This window comes from Mytilus edulis, chromosome 4, assembly GCF_963676685.1.
Source record: "Mytilus edulis chromosome 4, xbMytEdul2.2, whole genome shotgun sequence".
Taxonomy (NCBI): domain Eukaryota; kingdom Metazoa; phylum Mollusca; class Bivalvia; order Mytilida; family Mytilidae; genus Mytilus; species Mytilus edulis.
Window position 1 is genome coordinate 16,698,760 of NC_092347.1, and position 23,031 is coordinate 16,721,790.

A 23,031-nucleotide genomic window follows, 5' to 3' on the forward strand; every position below is an offset into this window, starting at 1 on the left:
GCCCCAAATGTCAAATAGGTGCCAAGCTTAAAAGGCAATCACTTTATTGCCCTAAATCATAAACAGGTGTCAACCTTCTAAAGCAAGCTCTATATTGGCCTAAATTTTAGGCAAGTGCAAATCTTACATGACAAGCTCACTATCAACACACATCTTAGACAAGTGTCAACCTTATAAGGTAAGCTGTACATTGCCCCAGATCTTAGACAAGTGCCAACCTTATAAAACAAGCTCTTTATTGCCTTGAGTTTAGGTGCAAACAGATGCAACAGAGAGAACCTAATATCTGACACCAAATTCTGAATAGTCAAAAAATACAAGGAGACAGGGTCGACCACTGATAAGATCCTTACTTGATACTGGCATATTCCCTATGTTAAATTGAGGTCTAATTTAAACTTTTGTGCTAACAATAATACCACAAAACCAAGTATAATGACAATTCTTCTCAAAAAAGAAAACTAATTTAGATAATATTCTTTTATGTTAATTTACATCTTACTGACATGTAAAAGGTCACTTAGAAATGACCTTTCTTAGTGTTGCAGAAATTGAGAATTATATGAAATGATCAGTTGTCATACAAATATTACGTAATGGATGTACAGGGAAAGGATATCGTTTGTCAATAATAAGACAAGATTGTAATCTTAATTACTTCAAATCAGCTCAAATCTGCATTTAAATGAAAAATTCTGTAGGTTTCTAATTCAGTAGTAAAATGGTCAAATTTTACCATAACTTATATAATTCCTTTTTAATTCCCACACAAGAACAATTATTGGGTCAATAATGGGAAGACCAGACAGAGTTCAGTAACTGTAACAGCCTAAAAACAGGAATGTGTCCATTGTACATGGATGTCCTACTCTAACTATCATTTCTTTGTTCAGTGGACCGAGAAATTGGGGTCAAAACTCCAATTTGTCATTAAAATTAGAAAGATCATATCATAAGGAACATGTGTACTAAGTTTCAAGTTGACTGAACTTCAACTTCATCAAAAACTACCTCAACTAAAAACTAAAACCTGAAGCAGGACAGACTGACCAACAGAAAATTGAGATCAATATATAGTTTTTTAACTATTAAACATCATTGTTATATACACATGAATTATTATTTTAAAGTGAATGTTTGTTCCAGAAATATATGATGGCCATGTGTTCATGTAATAATCTAAACGTGCAATAGATTCAACAAATCTCAAAACAGATGCCAAGTCACGAAGAACCACAAATTCTATCCTTTTTTTTCTATGATGATTTTAACAACACCTTGTTAAAACAATAAACTAATTCATATGTCATAATAATTTGGTAAACATAATTTTTTTATCATTTATACAACTCTTCAAAGAAGTTAATATGATTTACAGATTATTAGGAGAAATCATTATAATTTAAAGCCTTCCATACATCAGTTTTACTAATAATAAAATGATGAATATTTTTATGACAGATCAGATGTTCTTATACAGGTGTAAACATCAACTACAGCATAGCAGGTGCTGTGATTTAAACCATGCATGAGATATGTTTTAGTGCAAGATATACTAGATTGGTCATGAAATGACCTGACTAAATCTTTAACTCAGATGCAAAATAATCTTTTCAATTTTTAAAGTCTAAAAATTCTAAACAATTTCATTTCTCTGGTTGGATGTTTTGTTCCTCATAAAAATAAGTAATGAATCAACAATTGAACTTAACTATTTTTCAGAATAATAAGGCATAGATTTCATAGGCGGATACAGGGGGCCCTGGGTAGCCCGGGCCCTACCTTTTGTAGGAAAAATTTGGTTGATTATATAGGAAATCACTGAAGCATAACTAGAGCGGGCCCCCCCCCTTAGGAAAAGTTCTGGATCCGCCACTGGATTTCAATAGTTTTAAAAACTAAAAAGTTCCCAGCATCCTAGCACTGTTCTGTTAAGTCAAAGTAGCAATAACCCTGCATGTTTACATGTATTCCTTATTGTACTTGATAATCTTATTATCTGATAAGGAACCTGCTATAAATAAAGATTTCTGGTGAAATTTTGTTGGTGCCACAAGCATAGCATAAACTGATGGCACAGGGTTATGTCTTTCCTACATGTTGGGGACAAATAATCTCCATAGAAATGAGATATACAGTTGCTAAACAAACAAGATGACTTAATATTAGTCAAACTGACCTAATCACAAAATTTAACATGTAAACTGTGCATTAGGTTCAAAATAGATAGACATGATAGAGGAGCAGGGCCTAATAATATGCACCAATGCTAATACAGATGCATATTGAATACATTTTTCATGTACTTTACAAGCCCAGTTTGAGGACAGTCTCTTGCATGAATCAGAAGTCCAATATATCACCTGTGTACTATCTAATCCACAGGTGCACCCTGAATAAACACCCATCTGACAAAACATGATTTGTACTGTCTCCTCCACAGGTGCACCCTGAATAAACACCCATCTGACAAAATATGATTCCTATAGACCTGGTAAATCATTTCTATGATGGAACCATTGCTGGGGAATCAGTTATGAGATTGGGACATAGCATGAAAAGTAGTTAAAACTCTTCAGGAAACCTCATTATATATCTCCAGGAAATCTCATTACCTATCTCTTGGGTGTCAACATGGTAGACATTAATCATCATATCAATCATACTTTAAAAATATGATATTCTAAAGACTTTTGAAATTTAGAACTCTTGCAGTGACTGAACCAGGACTTGTGGTAATATTTTCTTACGACTTTTGAAATTTATACTGTAGGTTAAGGAGTGACTGACCCAGGACAGGGGAGTATTTTCCAGATGCAAAAATGTCCTGATGTCCTTTAAACAGAGATTTTACAAATCAAATATATCATAAGTTCTGGATTGTTCATGAAGATTTTTAAGAAAAAGGCTAGATTGTCAATCAGCTCTACCTTTTATGTTACTGTCTAGTGAATCTTTGGAATTTCAAAAAGACTTTGGCTTTCAGAAAAACAGGAGCATTTTTCAATATCAACATAACAAATTATCTTTCTGACATTGTTTGATGTTTGACAACAAACATATTAAATAAGAAGATGTGGTATGATTGCCAATGAGACAACTGCATTTCAATCTTGGAGATTATATATACAATACATACATTGAATTCTTATAGGTAATCCCTTACATTATTTAATGAATAAATTAATGTTTCAAAGTGTAACCTTTCAAGAGTAAATTAACATAGAGTAAAACCATACAAGAATTTTATTTCATATAATTCCATAAATATGTCTTAGATCAAATTTAAGACTAGTTATTGTATCACATTAACGGAAATATTGTGTTTTCAATTATTTCTAATTGTTTACATTTTCTGAAGAATTAATGCAAATGCTGAATATAATGCAAATAAACATTTCTGACATATAAATCATGTAATTTCATTTGTATGTTACATATTACATGCTGTTAACACCATTCTAATATTTCTAATGGCTTATAAAACTTATATTATATAATGATCAGAGCTATTCAAAATCTTTATCATATTACTTTAAAATATGAAATTACAATAAATTTTGAATGCATCAAACTATCACATTAGAGATACATATCTAATACAAACCTAGAAGACACACAAAAATGCAACAAATTTCAGTTTGAATATTTTTATTTTACCAGTTTTCAGGATGAAATTTTCTTTGAAAACAGAGAAATAGAATTGCAACAAAGGAGAGGGATACATCAAATCTCTTCAATAAAGGTCTGGTATGATGGGGTGGTGTAATAGGTAGTCATCACTATATATATATATATGTATTGGCTTTCATTTGGCTGGTTTTGCAATTTCAATAAGATCATAAAAAATCCCCATACATAAATTCAATTTGATCAGATCTGAGAGACAAGGAAAACTTGAACATAAAATCTTGCAAACAGGTTAAATTAGGCTGTTAGTTTTCTTGTTTTCTTGCTTTACTTTGTCATTTCATGACCTTTTAAAGCTGACTATGCGGTATGGGGTTTGCTTATTGTTGAAGGCCGTACAGTGACCTAAAGTTGTTAATTTCTGTGTATTTTGGTCTCTTGCAGAGAGTTGTCTCATTGGCAATCATACCACATCTTCTTTTTTATAGCACTAGAAATCACTATTGAAAATAAAGGTTTTAGTTTGTATATTTGTAGATACATACATTCTTCTGAGTCTCTTCATGTCACTGAAAGCTCCTGATGGGATATGGACTATATGGTTCTGTTCCATACGTCTGAAAATATAGGAATTCACATACTGTTAAGGTATTTACATTAGAGATACTAATTGTCAGAATAGATACAGGTGCATTTATTTTCTAGTTTTATTATGTAAAACATCATTAATTTAATGTTTTACAGTAATGCAAGGACACATTACTAATTCTTGAAAGGTCCTGCATATACAAGGACAAAATGAAAATCAATACGCTCACAGTTTCCTGATCTCTGTGAGAACGAAACCTACACCTGAATTATTCTTTTCCTATTTTTATGAATGGTGTGGTATTTTTCTAACACTTCTAGTTATCATACATATATTAGCATATAACTAAATGCATTTTATACAAATTAATCACATGACAATTTCCTGAACCCTATAATTGCTACCAAGATAAATACATGTTTTTTTAGATGTCAAAGTTATATTCATACTCATTTTACTATAATTACATATGTTAAACCACATGTTCCAAATGCATGTTGTCTTTCACAATAAATATTTACACAGTAGCATGTCAGTTTATCTTCTCTGATGTAGGTAATACATGATAGTGATGCACTTTTTACCTGGGATTACACCAAGAAAAACAGCATCTTTTTGTGGTGGTGTTAGACCTGAATGAAGTTTCTGATGTTACGGTTTATTTTGCCTTAATTGTAGGGTTCTCTTTGTCACCTTTATAACTGTGTCTCAAATTATAGGTGTGGAATGTTACAGTAGATTTTCTTACAATAGTTGAATGGACTAGATCATTTTTTCCCAGTGGGTCACTCACTGGTGGGTTTAGAATAAATTAAATAGTCAGTAAGCTAGAGAAACATCTGACTTGATAGTATTATTGATGTGTTACAGTAAGTTTGGAATTTTATATTTATAATTAGTAAAGGTTGAGTGAAATGCAAGGTAGAAAGATGTTTAACTAAATATATATCTACACAATTGTGAACTTAAATTATATTTTTTCCCTAAAGACATCAATGTACAAGAATAACAACATTTCAATTAATCCCATTAACATTCTCATTCAAAATCAAGCATAAAGAAATTGCTGTGAGTTAGTTGTTTTTACTTACATCCAGGGGCAAATAGTTCAGATGTTTTCAGGACAAGAGCTTCGAGTATAGAAGATAAAAGTTATATATCTGATTATATTTATGCTTTATTCATACCCTTAATGTTTGATGTTGAAATTCAAAAAGACAAAACTCACATTTCAATGGTGTCTTCTGGTAGATTGGTAGGGATTGCTGTCAGTCCTAAATCTCTACAGTCGACCACACCCTCCATACATCTACATTTACTAGGACACCGGGCCTCTACTCCACATTTTGGTGCTTTGTAACTGTCCATGCCTATAAAGCAATTTACAGAACATTAGTTTTATAAACTTTATCAATATTAAGATGTTGTTTTAATTTTCAAAACTCTTTCTTTTCATTGTTATTGTTTGGTAGCTGTGTCCTTGACACATACTCCACTATTTCTTTTTTCACTTTGATGCCTCTTAGTTGGGACTTTATACTTTTATAAGACCACAACTTATGACAGCTGCCGATACTAAGTTTCAATGATCAGTGCAAAGATTTGGTATGGAGTTGTTTTTTTCCATTAATTCATTTTTGTCTAGTCAGCTTAAAATGAGAGATTTTAAAATTTTATACATCAATATGACCATGGCTACAATCTGAATAGAGGTCAATGCACTGTATGACCTCTGACTTCAGAATGGTTTTACCTTGACATTTGAACTGTGACTCTGGAATATCTACCATCTCTATGGACTGGAGTCGTGACGGTGAATCACATTCAGTGTAGAGACCCAGGCCTCGATGTGACCTCAGATATCTTGGCAACCATAGTAAATGACAATCACACATGAAGTTATTGTTGATCAATCGCCTGAAAAAAATGGAGAGAATTTAATGTTAAGGTATGTTTCATGCAACCATGCAGAATGAACAGCAATTGCCTTCAGACTTAAACACATTCATCAAAATCTTGTTACATCCATTGCATCGTATAATACTGGTAACTGGGAAACACATTTGAAATACCATAAACACAGCTCTGGGTTCTTTGAAGCTAAGTATGTTTTGTGTTTTAGATTCATAATATTTCATGTTTTCCCCATTATATGAAGCATATTTACACATATTTTGGCTAAAATGAAAACTATGGAAAATTAGTCAAACAAAAATATCTTATCTCTTACAGTTTCTAGGTTGTATCTTTATCAAGTTTTCGGGTAAGGCTTTTTAATTATTCATACCATACAAGTAATTTGGAAGTAATGGAGAGCTGAGAAAAACAGACAAATGTGCTACATCAATAGTCTGTGTGCCTACACCTGAGACATTAAATGTCAGAAAGTCAACATTCAAAGTAAAAACGTAATGTTTATACATTCATTAATAGCTTAAACAACTTTAGTTAGAAACATTTAATCTGAGCATTTAATATGGAAAAAAATCTTCACAACATGTCAATCAAGAAAGTAAACCATATCTAATGTGTTATTTACCTAGCTGTACCCAGTTAAGACTGACGCTTAAATTATAGTGATGACATCATTACCATTATCAATATCATTTCATTTAAACAGATTAACACACAATAAATGTACATAAAACAGATCTTTACTAAAGGGGGCTAAATATTGTCTTGAATTAGCTGAAAAAGGTATTGTCTATCAGGAATATGACAGTTGTTATCTATATGTTTGATGTGTTTAAGCTTTTGATTTTGCGATTTGATTATGGACTTTCTGTTTTGAATTTTCCTAGGAGTTCAGTATTTTTGTGATTTTACTTTTTATATCTATAAAGATAAATGCATTTAAGTTTAACAACTGTCTTGTATTTGTTTTATAATTTCATTTGAAGTTGAAGAATTGTAAGTAAACTCTCTTTGTATATTTGGTGTATAAAATGTATTTTTGCTGATAAAATATCCGAGTGAAGTGTTGCAATGATAAGATGATAAGTATACATTCAATCTGTCATACTTATAACATGATCTAAAGAAATATTTCACCACATGTATGACTGACTTTTGACCTGTGTAAATTAGTCTTGTTTATCGTCTATCATTCAAAACTGCTGTATCCTTTTATCTTCATTCCATATGTCAAAATTTAACTCTTCTTAAAACTTAGATTGTACTGCTTCATATTATCTGTATACCTTCTATGCTTGAAGGCACAGCATGAACTCAATGACTTTAAAAAATTCACTCCAAATGTTCATGTTTTTCTAAATTTGCTAACCACTGTTATGGCATTTGACCACAAAGAGGAATAGGGAGTTACCCATCTTAAATTTACATTGCCAATCATAGATTTCTTCATACTGTAAATAATTGTATGCATTTCTTATTGAGATTTTGTCATTTTAAACTAAAATTTGATTTATTTTTTGTGATATTGAGAAAAATCTGGTTTAATTTATACACAAAATTTCAAAATGTGAGTTTAAATTATTGCGATTATAACCCTGTCACATTTTCGCAACAATAAAAACATTACAATAATTTCTGAATTTACAGTATATTCTCTTCAAGGAGAAATGACTTTAATGAATAAAAAAATCAACTCTAGGATTAATCCAAATAGAAGATTATCTAGAAAACTTGGCACAAGGGTAGCAAATTGTTATAAATGAAATGCATTCAAAAGCTGCAAAAAAGCAGATAAAAGTCACACAGACAAAATTAATCCCAAAGTTTTAATCAAAGGACTCTTTAACATGGTACAAGTTTGTAAATAAACTTATCAATCAGACTTGTGTTTTCTTGGCTTGGAATGTAAAATGACTGATTACAGGGATAAAAAACCAAGTTTTGATAGATGTAAACTTGTACCTGTATACTTATGTAAATATTGATAAGGAAATACAACACTTCTAATATAACTTGTATAAACATCATTAAAGCTACTTACTCTATACAATGCAACCAAAATTTTTAAATATCATTTTAAAATTTCTGACACGAATATTAAAATCAGACATAAAAAGATAAATGCATTTTATAAACAAGTCCTTAACATAGCGAAAATGACAACAAATCAATTGACCCCTGTAAAGGTCAAGTACGAGCATGCAAAACTTTGATTTTTCTGCAGCGCTTTAAAGCAAAACTAGGTATTTCCTATCAAAAACCTGCAAATATGCAGTTGCACAATGACTCAGATAAAAAAACAAAATAAAATAAATAGGTTTCAAAATGGAATCAAAAATATGTGGCTTAGAGTAATGACGTTGTATCACTTAATTTTTCTCCCATGTTATTATAGAATGCTAATAATGAGAGTTAATTAAGGTATATCTAATATAATTATCAAACGTTAACTAAAATAGATATAACCTCCGATAAAAGTTCAAAGTCTTCTAAAATAATTAGGCATATTCAATAAATAATGTTAAAAATACCTTGCTTTCTATATATGAAACTAATCAAAATGGAATGTTAAATGTTTCAACAAAATGCACAATTATGAAAAAAACACGCTAATGTTGACTATTATATACAGGGTATTCGTCATTTTGTGTATATTTATACAAATGTATTTATCTTCCAATGAAAAGAAACTGGTTTTCATAAAATAAGGAGATGTTGTTTGATACTTGATGAGACAAGTCTCTAAAAGAATACTTATGAGGTAGATTAAGCAATTAAAGGTCAAAGTTCAGCCTTCAACAATGAGAAAAACCCATACTTAATAGTCAGCTATAAAAGGCCAAGACAGAACAAATTGAAAAACGATTGAAACCAAAAAATTATCGGACTGATTTATGACATAACAACCATTTTTTTATTTTTTTTATCTATATTTAATAGATCTGTTTGTTTCTTAAAGCCTACATACATTAACCTTTAAAAAACATCTTATTATAAAGTTATAGAAAAAGAGAAAACGATTGGTAAATAATATAGCTTATGTACTCTTATAACCTGGTAATAACAGACTTTTTATGTCACGTAGACCTCATCAAATGTTTAGACCATCATAACATTAAAAGTGGTTAAATTACAGCATTCATTACGTTACAGTTATTATAATATTGAGACCTTGCTTTTCTGTTAAGTATTTATTAAAATCTACATTTTAATTTACACATGCAAATGAATCAACCTTAAAAAGTGAAGACCATTGAAAATGTACTTTAAAAAATGAAAAACAAAATATCAAAACATAATTAAACTTTAATACATTTCATGAGAAAGACGCAAAAGAATAGAATTATTTGTATATAGAAGAATGTGAATGACCGACGTGTAAACAGTATTGTAAACATTATAGAAATTTACAAAGGTGTTAGACATCAAATATTTACTGGTTAAATAACAATCATGTAATAATCTATTAGCTTCAGATTTCTCATATTTAAATTCTAACAGGAATTATAATAAAGACCTCTGATGAGAAAAGAGGGGCGATGTCCTTTACTTATACTAAAATATGACAACATTTTACCACCTAAAAAGTTAATATTAGCAAGGTGTGGTGAGAAAGTCTTCAGTTTTGTTATCTTTTTATTGTAGCAGAATGGCTATTTTATTGTTAATCCTGGGAACTTGTGGCATAGCAAACATCTAGTTTTATAGTACCAAGGAACTATCATTTATGGAAGATTTACTAACTCAATGTGTTATACTCTATTTTCATTATTCTCCATTCAAATATGGAAAAATAACACTTTCATTATATTATTGTGAGCTTCACAGATTTTTTCTAACCCATGGCATGATTTCTTGGCTCTTTCTCATTAAACTTTACTCTGTACTTTGAGTACAAAATTTTTGCTCAAAACCAGTAACCAGTATATAGATTTGCTTCAATGTTTTCTGAGTCGGAATATGATAACCATGCTCCAAAACTCTATAACCACCAGTGCAGAACTCTTAATTTCCAATTTACAAGGTTTTTTTATTGGATGGTATTTCTCCCCCTCTGGCTGACTGTCAACTGTGGAAGATTAAAGCATTCTTACACCTTGTACAACAGCTTTAATGAAAGGAACACAGCACAGGAAAATACATTTGTTAATTAGGCCTCGCTGATGTAACCAAATGTATCAAATGTGTAAAAAGCATTTGTACCATTAAGATTTACACGATAGTAATATAGAGGTGTAAACATCTATTCATCAGTTTTATCAAAGGTTGTTCTCCGAGAGGGTTTTTTGTTGAAAATGCATTAAGAAAAAAAATTATTCACTTATATAATGACATTAAATGGAAAAACAAAACAATATTCTGTTTCATCTTAACAAGATATTCTATCTAAACAATAACTGGTTTGTTATCATTACTTCCATTGCATTTTAATGAGAACGATAGCATTTTTATTCAATTTTCACCACTTATAATTCAGAATGTATCAATATTTCAGAATTGTAAGTAAGATCTTCAACAACCAACAGACCAAAATGCTAGGAGTACAAAATTTACCATTAGGTAAATCTAACTACAGAAGTTTTGATGTTTTGGGTTGCAAGAATTTTGTTTTATTACACCTGGCTGTTTCTGTCCAGGTGAATACCAGAGAAGGCTACTTACAATATTCTGAGATTTGTCATGTGATCAAAGAGTCCTCGTGGTAATGTTGTTAGGTTGTTGTTGTTCAATGTTCTGAAAATATTAAAAGCAATAGTTTTTATAAATGGTAACTACAAGAAAGACAAAAAGTAGCATCATACATAGACTCAGATCCAATATGTGTGTGTCTGCTATCTAATTGTGTGTGGATAGCTCTCAGGGATAGCTTTGCCTTCCTTTTGTTTGTATTGTATAAATATTGCCTTTGAAAAATTATCTGACAATACAACCCTACTCTCTTGTATGTACTGCACTCTGAAGCAACTGCTCTCTACACAAGATTTCAGTTAAAAAAAAGTATGTTAATTTTGAATGTTTTACTGTATTATAAGTGTTTTCCATATAAAGAAATTTTGTGCAAGAACTCTATTGCTTTGGTTTTCACCAAATTTCTTTGAGCAATGGTCTCCTGGATATACACTGATTTACAAACTTAAGTTAAATATCCTACTTACAAAATTTCCATCTTTTTCAATGGTCTTAGTGACTCTTCAGATATACAAATTATCTGGTTATGGTCTAATTGTCTGAAATACAAAAATATACATTGAATTTGATTGGTTCTTTACATATTTTGAGAACTATAGGGATACTCTTACTGGAGGTGATTCCAAACTGATTGTTTTACAGCTTTAGCAAAAAAGATTGATTGTGTTATTCATAATTGAAAAAAATCAGGACTTCTTCGGCCTGAACACCAAAAAAAAAACATCGGAAGTTATAAAGACTTCAAAAGGGTGGAGGGAATTTTCAGCAAGGAAAATAGAAGCTGTCACAAAGATGTAACATTGAATTCAGTCACTCTTACTTAAAATTCACTGATGTATTCATGATGAATTTTTAATTATGTCTTTGGGACTGAGGCCTTACTTTCTGTAGGACAATTTTTAAAGATGAAACATAAAATTCTAATTTGAGGACAGAGTTTAAATAAATATTGTTTGTATAAATGTATGATATTTACTTCAGAATGAGGACCTAATATCTGTTTTGTTAAATAAATATTCACCATCCTATGAAATAACAATAGTACTTTAAACAAAACAATCATCATTCCTTACAACTAAGGGAAGATAAGTCTTGAAAGCAATAGATACATCTGTGAGTCTGACAGCAGAGGCGGAGTTAGATGGGGGCCAGGGGGAAGGGGCCCCAGATTTGTTGGCAAAACTTGGTTGATAATAAAGGGAATTGCTGAAGCATGACTGGAGTGAGCCTAATTATGCAGTTAGTGAGCCCCCTCTTATGGAGATTTCTGGATCCGCCACTGGACAGCAATATTTGAGTCTGAATAAATATCTAAGTTATAAAATTAAATCAGTTCTTTTGTGTGAGTAAATGAAAAATACTATCGGCATAGACTTTATATCATTGACTGGGGACTCACCAAAATTTGCATTCATGTGACTTTTTGTAAGGGCAAGTTAAAAGTGACTAATATTGTGTACCAAATGTCAAATAAACATTACAGGTCTGTAAAGGACCGAGCTCTTGTTTCCTTAAAGGAGTAATGCCATGAACAACATTGTTTGTTAATGTATACAGCAATGATGATGTATTTTCTTATCAAATAATTAATCAACATAGACAATAATTATAGATAATTAACAACTAATTAACACTAATTTATGGTGACAAATCTCATCAAATAAAATGTGTTGGTCCAGAAAATCAATTATACCTTGCACTAGGTGTGGTTTTGTTACCAATAAACACTCAATAAAAGGTTGGAGAACCAAGACCCTATTTCCATGATGAGAACTTTTCTATTAAGATTTTAGAATACAATGTTAAAACATATGCTTTACAACTTAAACTCTGATCCAATCTGATCGGTAAATTCTTCTTAAGCTTCCAAATTATAGGATTTACAACATATTTTACGGCCTAGATCTGATTTAAATTCACAAAATATCTCATATAACAAGGCAGCCTTTTATTACAGGACTAATTAATAAAGACTTGGTGATCCTTGGGTTTGTTATCTTTAGGTAAAGTGATATGTTGAATGACTTTCTTTCACTTTAATACTGAAAACCTAAAGATATTTAACTGTCATTCTTCCATTCAAACTTCTTTATCTTGTCTGTGAAAAAAACACAAATTTAAACAGTCCATTCACAAATGAAATACAAGCTTTCAACACTTTTCCCTTCATTTTGTTGTTGGTTATTACTATTCCGTTTTTTTTGGCTTTTTGGGATTTGGTAAAAAAATAATTATTGTGTAAGAAAGTAACTAAATTTAAATATTGAGGATTATCACTGCTATTTTTCATTTACTTAAAAGCATATGTCATCCATTTCTGAAACAAAAGTATGGAAGGTCTTTTCAGGCAATCAAAATAAATAACTTAACATGCTAACATATTTTGTATGATCTTCTATTTCAAAATTCAAAACAATTGGTTAATGATCGTTAATAAGCAAACAAGTAACATTCAAGTTTAAATTTCCCAATCCTTCAAAAAAAGTTACAAAAATTGAAAATAAAACAATTGTTGATTTAATCGGCATGCGTTATCAAATATTCTCCAATTATCTGTTCATTGGTTATCTATAGAAAATTAAGGGTGGATTTTATACATAATTGTTAATAGGACAATAAGACAAAGACTAACAAGTTAATTTTATTATCAGATTTGGCAATAAGTTTGCTTTTATGACATTTACTTTCACGAAACACGATTTTTTGTCGGAGTCAATTACTACTACTAAGAGATTCTAAATCATATTTTTTCAAATACTTCAGATTAAATTTCAATTTATCAGATCTTAGATATACTTAGTTTCAATTGTAATAGTGAAAGTGTGAATACTTTTTATTGTTGTGTTTAAAACCAAATTAATCATAAATCAAACAAACCCAACATTTTATTTCAAAGGAAGCCTATGATTTTATTGTATTTTCTCTATATCCAATATATTGAACTTATTTTCTTTCAATTTTAAGCAAGTTTATGTATCAATTTGATTTTACTGGCTTCTTTCAGTCTACAGTGTATTGAAAAACCAAATACTTTTCATAAAGAGCAAATTTCATATATACAAATATGTTGTGAAAAAATAGCCTTAATAAAGTCAAAATATAACAAATCAAAGCAATATTTTTTTTGTTCTTATTATTTGGAATCAAGTAATAAAAATTTGAGAGGATAAAATTAAAGATTTAAAGTCATAACCAATGACAAAGGCACACACTTTAATATTGTTTTCTGTAATTCAAAATTTAGCTGAAAAATATTTTTCCAGATTTTAACACCTAAAAACTGGATCCCAAAATAGCAGCAAGTGTCTTCACATATACTGCCACCGGGGAAAGTAAAACTTATACATTTCTAACAGTAAAACCATGACCTAACCTTTTAAATACTCAGACGTAAGCCAATCATTACTGGTACTCAATACATTCATGGTATAAAGGCACATTATATGAATATATATACTACCACAGCCTAACACCACTATTAACCCTATTGAAGCATGCATATCTGAAGCATTCATTAACTATTTTGTAGTAATATTTTTTTCTAGTTTGACAACCTACATAATTCTACAGGTTTTGTATGTCTTTTATAGTAAAAGGCAAAATGAATTTCTCACAATAGTATATATGTGGGGGGGAAAACACCAAAAAGATCATAATCATTACATTAGCATAAGAAGCATGCAAGCTATAAAATGATATGTGCTTGTAGAAGTAACAGATATAAGTATTTAGATGTGTTAGTATGAGGCGAATGTTAGTTTGAAACTTACAAATTTCTTAAACTTAGAGAACCCTGTAGAGATTTTCTGTTGATAGATTGCAGTTTGTTGTAACTCAAATCTCTGAAAATAAAGTCAAAACTAAAGCAAAAAACATAGGTGGTGAAAAGCAACAGAAATAGAAAAGATGTGCATAAAGTAGAAACCCAAGAAAATTTATGAACAAAACACATAGAAACTTATATCTTGTAAAAAAAAAAGTAATAAAGGTCTTTTTCTCTTGAAAATATAGTAAAATTATATAATGAAAATGAAGACAAAGTTAGTTACAGTAAATTCTTGTTTAACACTTCCAAATTGATAAGCATGATATAATTAAACATCTATACATATAAAATAAACTTGTGTGCACAAACAGTTGTTACTGGTTCATGGTTAACATCTCATATCAATCAGTTTTGGTTTGGAGCAAACAGTACATATGGAATTCTTTGGCTCTATTTTTGATGACAGTTTGCACATACTTGTCAATCATAATGAAAAAATACACATGTTCAAGTACTAATATTCTATATTTATATCCAAAGATCATATGTTCTAAAACTAATACACAATAAAACATCATCCATTCCTCTATTATAAGACTGACATGAGTGGTTAAAATAAACAAGCAAATCTAGCTTTATTTGAAAGTCTTTGGGAATTTCTTAACCATTATTTACGAATCTATATTTTTAAATTTTACTTGCTTAATGACGTATTATTTTGAATCAAATATATTTCATTTTCTTATAAATTATGATTTTCCTAGACAGAGCCTCAACATCAAATATATGGAATGTCAAATAAATTCATTTCCTTATATAACTATAATTTTTGTGTGACCATATTATATACATGTTTTGATTGGACCTGTCAGCAGTAGATTATTGATCTTAGTTCAGTTAGTACAATTTGTAATATGACATTTTGACCAAGCATGTTTTTAGGAAGGTGACATGTGACCAAGTACCAATGATAAGATTTTACACCTGTGAGAATGTCATCAAAATCAAGTCATACTGACAGAATTGGTGACATTCTAACCTCTCAAAATAATAGTATCTCATACCATATAAGACAAAGATATCTAACAAATAAGTCATCTCTTCAAATATATTGTGTCTTTATATCGCTTTTTTAATTAAATTTATGTATTATCTCTCAAAATTTATGACAAATTTTCAGAGGATTCAGTAACCAAAAGTCCCCCCTTCTTATTATTTAAATCCCTGTTGTGATTTATTGAGTTTAAGAAGTGGACTTGCTGATTAGATTGATATCATATTATAGGTTGCTTGTGGAATTACAGTCAATCTCTCCTTACAAGCAAAAAAATCCCCCAAATTGAAGATGACCGGTGACTAAGAAATACATAGATACAAAAAATTTAGACAGGAAAACAACATTATGAAAATGCCACTTTCAATATGTCAAGGTACTAGACACCCACAACTTGTACGTACTGTGAAAAATGAAAGTCATGAACTTAAAACAAGGTTAAATGGATCATTTGATGGAGACTAAAGCTGATGGCCATTGCATTAAGATGACAAGTTTATGACAATGCCATTACTGTCCATATCTAGTCTGTTGTGAAAAATGTGCAACATGACAAATTTACACAAAATCAGATTAATATCTGACAGCTATTTGTAAGAAGAACACAAATACTCTGAAAACAATTTTCTTTTGCTGAACACACTATATATTGTAATCATTTAGTTTTAAGTTCAAACTGAAAGAATTTCACCACAACTGTTGTATTCATTTTTTTCATGAGCAATTCACTACATAAAATATTGAGCTCTCAAAACAAATGAATTCAGTCAAACACATATTGAATTTTTAAGACATATTTTGAATCTGCAAGCAATGAGTAATCAGTAATCTACAGCAATTATCCATGTTTGTTTCCCCAATTTTATTTGCAGAATTTCTGTTCTATTTAGAATTTGTTAATGAATAATTATAAAATATTGGTGAAATTGAAACTTTGTTAACTGCAGGTAACATACATAACATTACTTTTACCCAATTTCTACCCTACCATATCACTAGCTATCATTTCTTGTAAGAGCATGAATAATCATAATAGAATTGGCTACTAATGAAACTAATTTGGCAAATACAATTGGGTGGTTTGCCTTGTAACAAGTTTTCCTTTATAATTATATCAAATTAGAGGTCAAGCAATAAAGAATTCCCTGTTTTGAAGTTCTTTTTTTAACAACCTCAACAAAATGGTCTATCTAAAGTACAAAGACAATTAAAAGTGCATTAGTCAATTAATATAACAATTAAAGCTACTATCAGTAATTAAGAAGCAACTTAATATTTTGTTATTTCTTTGATTTGTGAACTTAGGCCTTCCGTCTCGACAACCGCCATGAATGTGCAGTAACACCCTGAAATATCACCCCAGGTTGCACAGCCTTTCTGTGACTTGCAAATATTATACAATTACCTTAAACATTGTAAAAAAGTGAAAAAAGTCTTTAACTTTTTAATATTTAGTTGATCAGATAATGGGAGTATAAAAAAGTTTTTAATGTTTACTGAACTTCTGATTTACAGATCTGATCAGTGGTCTAACACACGATCTATTAAATATCTAAAGTATCCGATATTAAAGTCTGCGATGAACTTAGGCTCTGAAACACTCCTGATAGCCATCCAATCAGATACCATGTTAATCGATACAACTTTCATGTTACTTTTTGTTCGCACCCAGACATTTTCAATATCAATTAAAAATCAACAATCGACAAACATATTAGGTGACTAAATTTACACAAAAAGGTATAAAAAACCATTTATCGAATAGATTAATAATAAATAGGACCACAATTTTATGAAATGAATTAATTTCCGCTAATGTGTATATTGATGCAATCACTCATAATCGATCAAATTGTTTCATAAATTGCCTGAAAATGAAACATCTAATATAAAACCATGGCTCATTTTTGTGACTATTACAGATTACCGAACTTCTCTTACAACTGATATTAATTTTGTATACATATTTTGTTGCAATTAATTTACTTCGCTTCTATTTCCATATTCCTGCTTCAAAAATGGATTTGATGAAAAGGGGAGGCTAAAAATAAGTGTTAATTTCAGTAAATGACACATATATACCCCACAAAGCCTTGGATAGTAAATTTAGCTTTTTTCTGCTTAATTTAATTTACATCAGTTTTAATCAACACATTGCTCAAAAATCTATAAAAAGTCTGTTAATCAATTAGCTGGGACTATAGTACCATAATAAAATTTCTAATTAGCTGTGCATCAAAGCACATGGGCTGCTTGTATATAAAGTAAGCAAAGCATAAAAAATACAAGTTCTCTCACCAGGGAATTAATTTCATCAATTTCCACATGATTTTTACTTAAATATTCAAAATGGCTATTTCTATAGCTTTAAACAAGTTACCTAATACCATTAATTAAGTAAGAACTTTTAAATAAATCAAAAACAGCTAAATATTCTATTTACCAGAAACCTTGAATACAGAGGTGAAAATATAAAACAAAATTATTTCTGTTCAAAAATAAAAGTGTGCTATTTTGATACTTAAAAGCATCCAATTTGGATTCCAAAGTTTGGGAATAATCAGAATTCCATTATTTTTGGTATAATGTTAAGACCACCACTGAGATGATCTCCTTCAATCAATCAGCTGATATAAAATAAAAAAGTATGATTTTTTTTTTTTGAGTTTTGAATAAGTTTAAAATAGGGTTTAGAAACTCTTAATGCCTGGTAACTTTAGTACATTCAACACCATTGAAAGATACATGTAGCTGAAACCTTCAAAACGTGAATTTTCTTTTGTTAGTAAATTCTGAAAAAAAGATATAAAAGGGAACTATTTTCAAACATTATTTTCAGAATATGATGATGGCGGTTTTAACGACCTTGATTTCCACTAGTCTTGCCCTGTCAGTTTTCAGAATTAGCCCCAGTTCCAAAGATGAAAGTCTAGCATACAGTAAACAGAAACTATTCCTATATATATTGCTGATGAAGATAGATTATGAAATGTCATTTTATGGGTGTTCTCCTGTAACAGTGACATGGACAAGTCAACACTGCAGGTTTACTAATAAACATCTGTATCACCCTGTCAAATCTAATATCATTACCATCATATTAGTATATGTTAGGCTTGTAGAACCAGGGGATGGTTATTAACTGGAACATTTAAGTAAAGGGATGCATGGGATTAGGTGATAAAATTTAAAAAGACTTGTTGCATGTATTTGTACCTGAAATATAGTAAAAGAATTGTTGCTAACTGACAAACATTTACACGCCAATCCACTAACCAAATCAAAGTTGGTATTTTTGAGAAATATTTTTGTGAGCATTTTTGGCAATATGCACCATGAACACTTTATGTAATTGATCGACAGAAGGTATTATTAGCAACATGAAGATATGCAGTTCAGACAGTAGACAATTTAACTTCTTGTTGACCCATTAAAGTATTTAAATTGTGTAACTAGGTCCTTCATGATATGCTACACAATTCAATCTTTCTGTATACAAAAACTGATTTTAAACATGTCTTAGACAGAAATCATCTAGCATGTTAAGGTCCAAGTTTATCAGCTTTCCGGTATTTTTAGCCTTTGTGTTAAAACCAAATATCACAGGGTAGATCTACCGAGTAATTGTATCTTGTCAAAACTTCTATTTATTTATGACAAACCATGGAAAGAACCCATCCTACAGTTCATCAAAAAGATTACCCCTTCTCTGTTTAAATCCTATACCCAAGTTTAAAGGTTGAAGACATTTCCCATAATCTTGTTCCAACTCTAAAAGCATCAAACAAAACATAAATTTACAAATTCCAACTATCATTGACAGTTCTAGATTAAGATAAACAGATGTGCAATTGCTAATTGTTTATGTGTTAATTGAAAATTATCTGATTAATTAAAAAAAAAATCAGATAGATGATATAGCATATAAGGTTTAATAGATTGTAGATATTTAACATACTGTAATGACAGCTCAATTAAACTGACATAATATTTCTGTTAATACAGGGGTCCAAATTCCTGGTTTTGTAACCTATAACAGAATTAAACTTGCTATATTGACTTCTGATTTACTCAGTTTCATTCTATGATCTATTTCTAGCAAGGAAAACACATGAAGATTTATTACAATTACTATTTGGCTGAATTCAAAACTCAAATAACTTATTGACAAAGTTAAGCTATGATGAATGGTGTCATTGGGCTTCAGACCAAATGTGAAATTATACCTTTTTTAAACAAGTGCCAGTTCAGTGGGCTCCAGACCAAATATACAATTACCGGTATACCCTTTCCAAACAAGTTCAGACAACAAAGTTCTAGTTCAGTGGGCATAGTTAACTTTTTAACTATCAAACAGCTTCTAGACTCTAACCTTCAGGTGGAACACAATAATTCTGAATTGTTTTCCTATATATTATACTTTATTATGTCTATTTTAACATTGTTTTGTCATTGTAGTACCTTAAAATCTGTGTGTTTATGATTGCCACAAGGAAAGGAGTTTTTCACTGAATTTTTATGAGAAGGTTAATATCAACAGGTCATTTTCAATATGCTTCACTTGTATATTTAGTGGACTCAATTTACCTCCATGAATATAATGTATCTTATGTCGAAAGCTTATCTATTCCTAAATGATTATGTATAAGTGCTGTATGATTGTTAACTACTAAAAAAAATATAGAAAAAAAAAACAGGAAAAGAAAAAAATAACCAATCACAAGGGATTTTTTCCACTTTTTTTTTGCCGATTACCTAGATTCTATCTCGTACATGTAAACGGATTACAATCCTCCCTTGTTATACCTAACAATTTAATTCTAATGAAGACATAAATAACTATGTAATCTGGTGCATTTATCAACTGCATTTAATGTCATAATCGTTACCTGATCAGGTAAATAATATGGTACAAAACTCAGGTCTTTAATTCATCAGAAATCTGATTCAGATTTGTGCAGATAACTTTAGATCTAAGGAATGTAACCTCATGTTTACATGTTTGCTACAAAAGTCAGACAGTTTGTTGACATGGAACGAAATTTATATACCATCAAGACCCATAAATAAAACAAACCAACTGTATCTTTTCCCAAACAAAACTCCAGTGTTAAATGGTCTAATACTCATTATGTGTGGTATCTGAGGGAAAAGTTTGGTAGAAGAGAAAAATTACAAACTGAGTGAGAAGCAAAAGGAATTTTCAGAGGGAGGGTTTGAGAGGAAGTTCATTTATCTTACCTCCTATACATTTCTAGGAATGTGATTGGTTAAACGCGCCCTCGTGGAGACCGTGTATATTTGATATTAGGTCAGTAGGGAGGCGGGGCTTATCTCATACACGGTTAGTAGTGGTGTTACGTCCCTTTATATTCCATATAAGGTAGTAGGGAGGCGGTGCTTATTTCATACACGGTTAGTTGTGATGTTACGTCCCTTTATAAAAACAAAAAGGTACTGAGAAAAAATCGTAAAGGTTTCAACAGATGAAGAAATTAATGATTAAGATTGAAATCAATTCATAAAACACATTTAAACCTAGCAAGTTGTTATTGTTGGTATCTGTTTTTGTAGGATCAATGGAAGTAGTTTCTTAATGCTAATAGTATTGAAGACTTACTCATTTTGATAGGTCTAAATTTCACGTTAAGACAGTCGGTAAGATAAATTCGTTACATAGTGTGCTAGAGACCTAATACGGTATATATGGGGTCAGTAAATTCCATATGGGGATTCGAGCTTCGCTCTCACCCCATATGGAATTTACTGACCCCATATATACCATATTAGGTCACTAGCACACTATGTAACTAATAATATTTGTCAGACAAGTCAAAGGAATGGAAGTGAACAGCAAGTCACTGTTCCAGTGTATTGAGACCTGTTGTATGTCATTAATAGTTCTCAAACATATCAGTTAAATTCTTTATTTTCCATATCATTAGACACTATCTATTATCTAGAGCCTACTTAGAACTAAAAATGTCTCGTTTGGATTCTTTTTGTGTTGTTAGGTTACTGTCTCATTGATGTATACCTTACATCTTCTTATTTATTTTTTAGTATTTAAGTCAATTGGATTTGAAATCGGATCTCTAATTGCAGCAAGAATCTATTCACAAGCTGTTTATTTCTAAATCCTTAATCTGGATGCACTTCATTGTACCAGTGGATAAGATTTACACAAACAGCTCTAGTTTTTTGTCAAAATCAGTTTCACTATCTTAACAGGTATATTGAATTGTGATTAAACAATATTTATTGACTTATAATACCTATCTGTTCAGCAAATGTCAGAGATAAACACATCTAAACAACATTAGGAAGAATTTACACCCTAACATACTCACTTCTTATAGGCCAAGTAAAACACATTCATTTTCAAGGTTCTCAATGTTAAATTACAAAAAGTGAACAAAAATTGTAGCCTACAAAAAATACTAAAAAATATCATAAATTGAATAAAAAAAACAATTGAATTGAAATTTTTATATGTTTATCTTTTATAGTTGAATTGATAGGTAATTCATTTTGTAAATATAGCTATTTCTTGGGGAGGTATTGGGTTTTGCTTATGGCCATTTTTTCCAAGAAATGATTCCCATGTTTCTTCTCGTAGACACTTAACTAATGAATTTACCAGTATAAAAACAGCCAGAAAAGGGTGCTTTCATTGTAATACATGTATAATTTTTCAGTAAACTTTATTTTATATAAGGTGCAGTTTTAGGTATAAAGGCAAATCATATTGCAAATTGCACTACTGTTTCTTACATAATTGTACCAATAACTTGATATGCAAATGACAAGGGAATTCTACCTGCTATACACTCATTTATAGCAAACCCTATCATAGTTTTCCATAGATTCACCTGCAAGTTACCTGTCCATTTAAACTTTTGTAAGTTCTATTGTCCCATTGAACAAATACAACAGGTATTGTTCTCTGTATAGTTTATTTGATGGGACCTTTAAATTTCTTCCAAGAGAAATCTATCACTCATTGATTAATTTACCAGAGTAAAAAAAAATTCTTCCAAATAAATGAAAATACACTTGTAATTGTTCAATATACCCTGGTTGTTGTTTTTTATTCTTCATTCAAAACTGAGGTTTTGTTATGTTTTCATGAAAGGATGTCAATAGTGTATTTATTAGGACAGAAATCAATATAATAGATGCCCAAGGTGTATGTATGTGTGTTTTTTGTTTATTTTTCAAATTCTGTAAACCAACTTATTTTCACAAATAGTTATTCATCTCAACTTATTCCTTTTATGTTGATTTCTCAGCTATGTATCTGAATAGATTAATAATTTTCTTGCTGTTTTTATGTAAGGGAAGACCAAAAAATAACATTTGTACAAAGATTTATTTGTACTCTTATAA

At 30.3% G+C, this 23,031-nt stretch overlaps 1 protein-coding gene across 3 annotated transcripts in view; it reads right to left on the reverse strand.

Annotated features, from left to right (window-relative positions):
• Window positions 1-23,031, reverse strand: part of LOC139521720 (protein slit-like) — a 79,611-nt gene that overhangs the window by 23,710 nt on the left and 32,870 nt on the right. For 2 of the 3 annotated variants that reach the window (XM_071315278.1, XM_071315279.1), the window contains exons 5-10: window positions 14,593-14,664; window positions 11,290-11,361; window positions 10,796-10,867; window positions 5,973-6,136; window positions 5,448-5,589; window positions 4,176-4,247 (exon numbers count right to left, since the gene is read on the reverse strand). In XM_071315278.1, the coding sequence (XP_071171379.1) occupies window positions 4,176-4,247; window positions 5,448-5,589; window positions 5,973-6,136; window positions 10,796-10,867; window positions 11,290-11,361; window positions 14,593-14,664 (594 nt within the window). The remainder of the gene's footprint in view (window positions 1-4,175; window positions 4,248-5,447; window positions 5,590-5,972; window positions 6,137-10,795; window positions 10,868-11,289; window positions 11,362-14,592; window positions 14,665-23,031) is intronic. The other variant, XM_071315280.1, reaches the window with a different exon arrangement.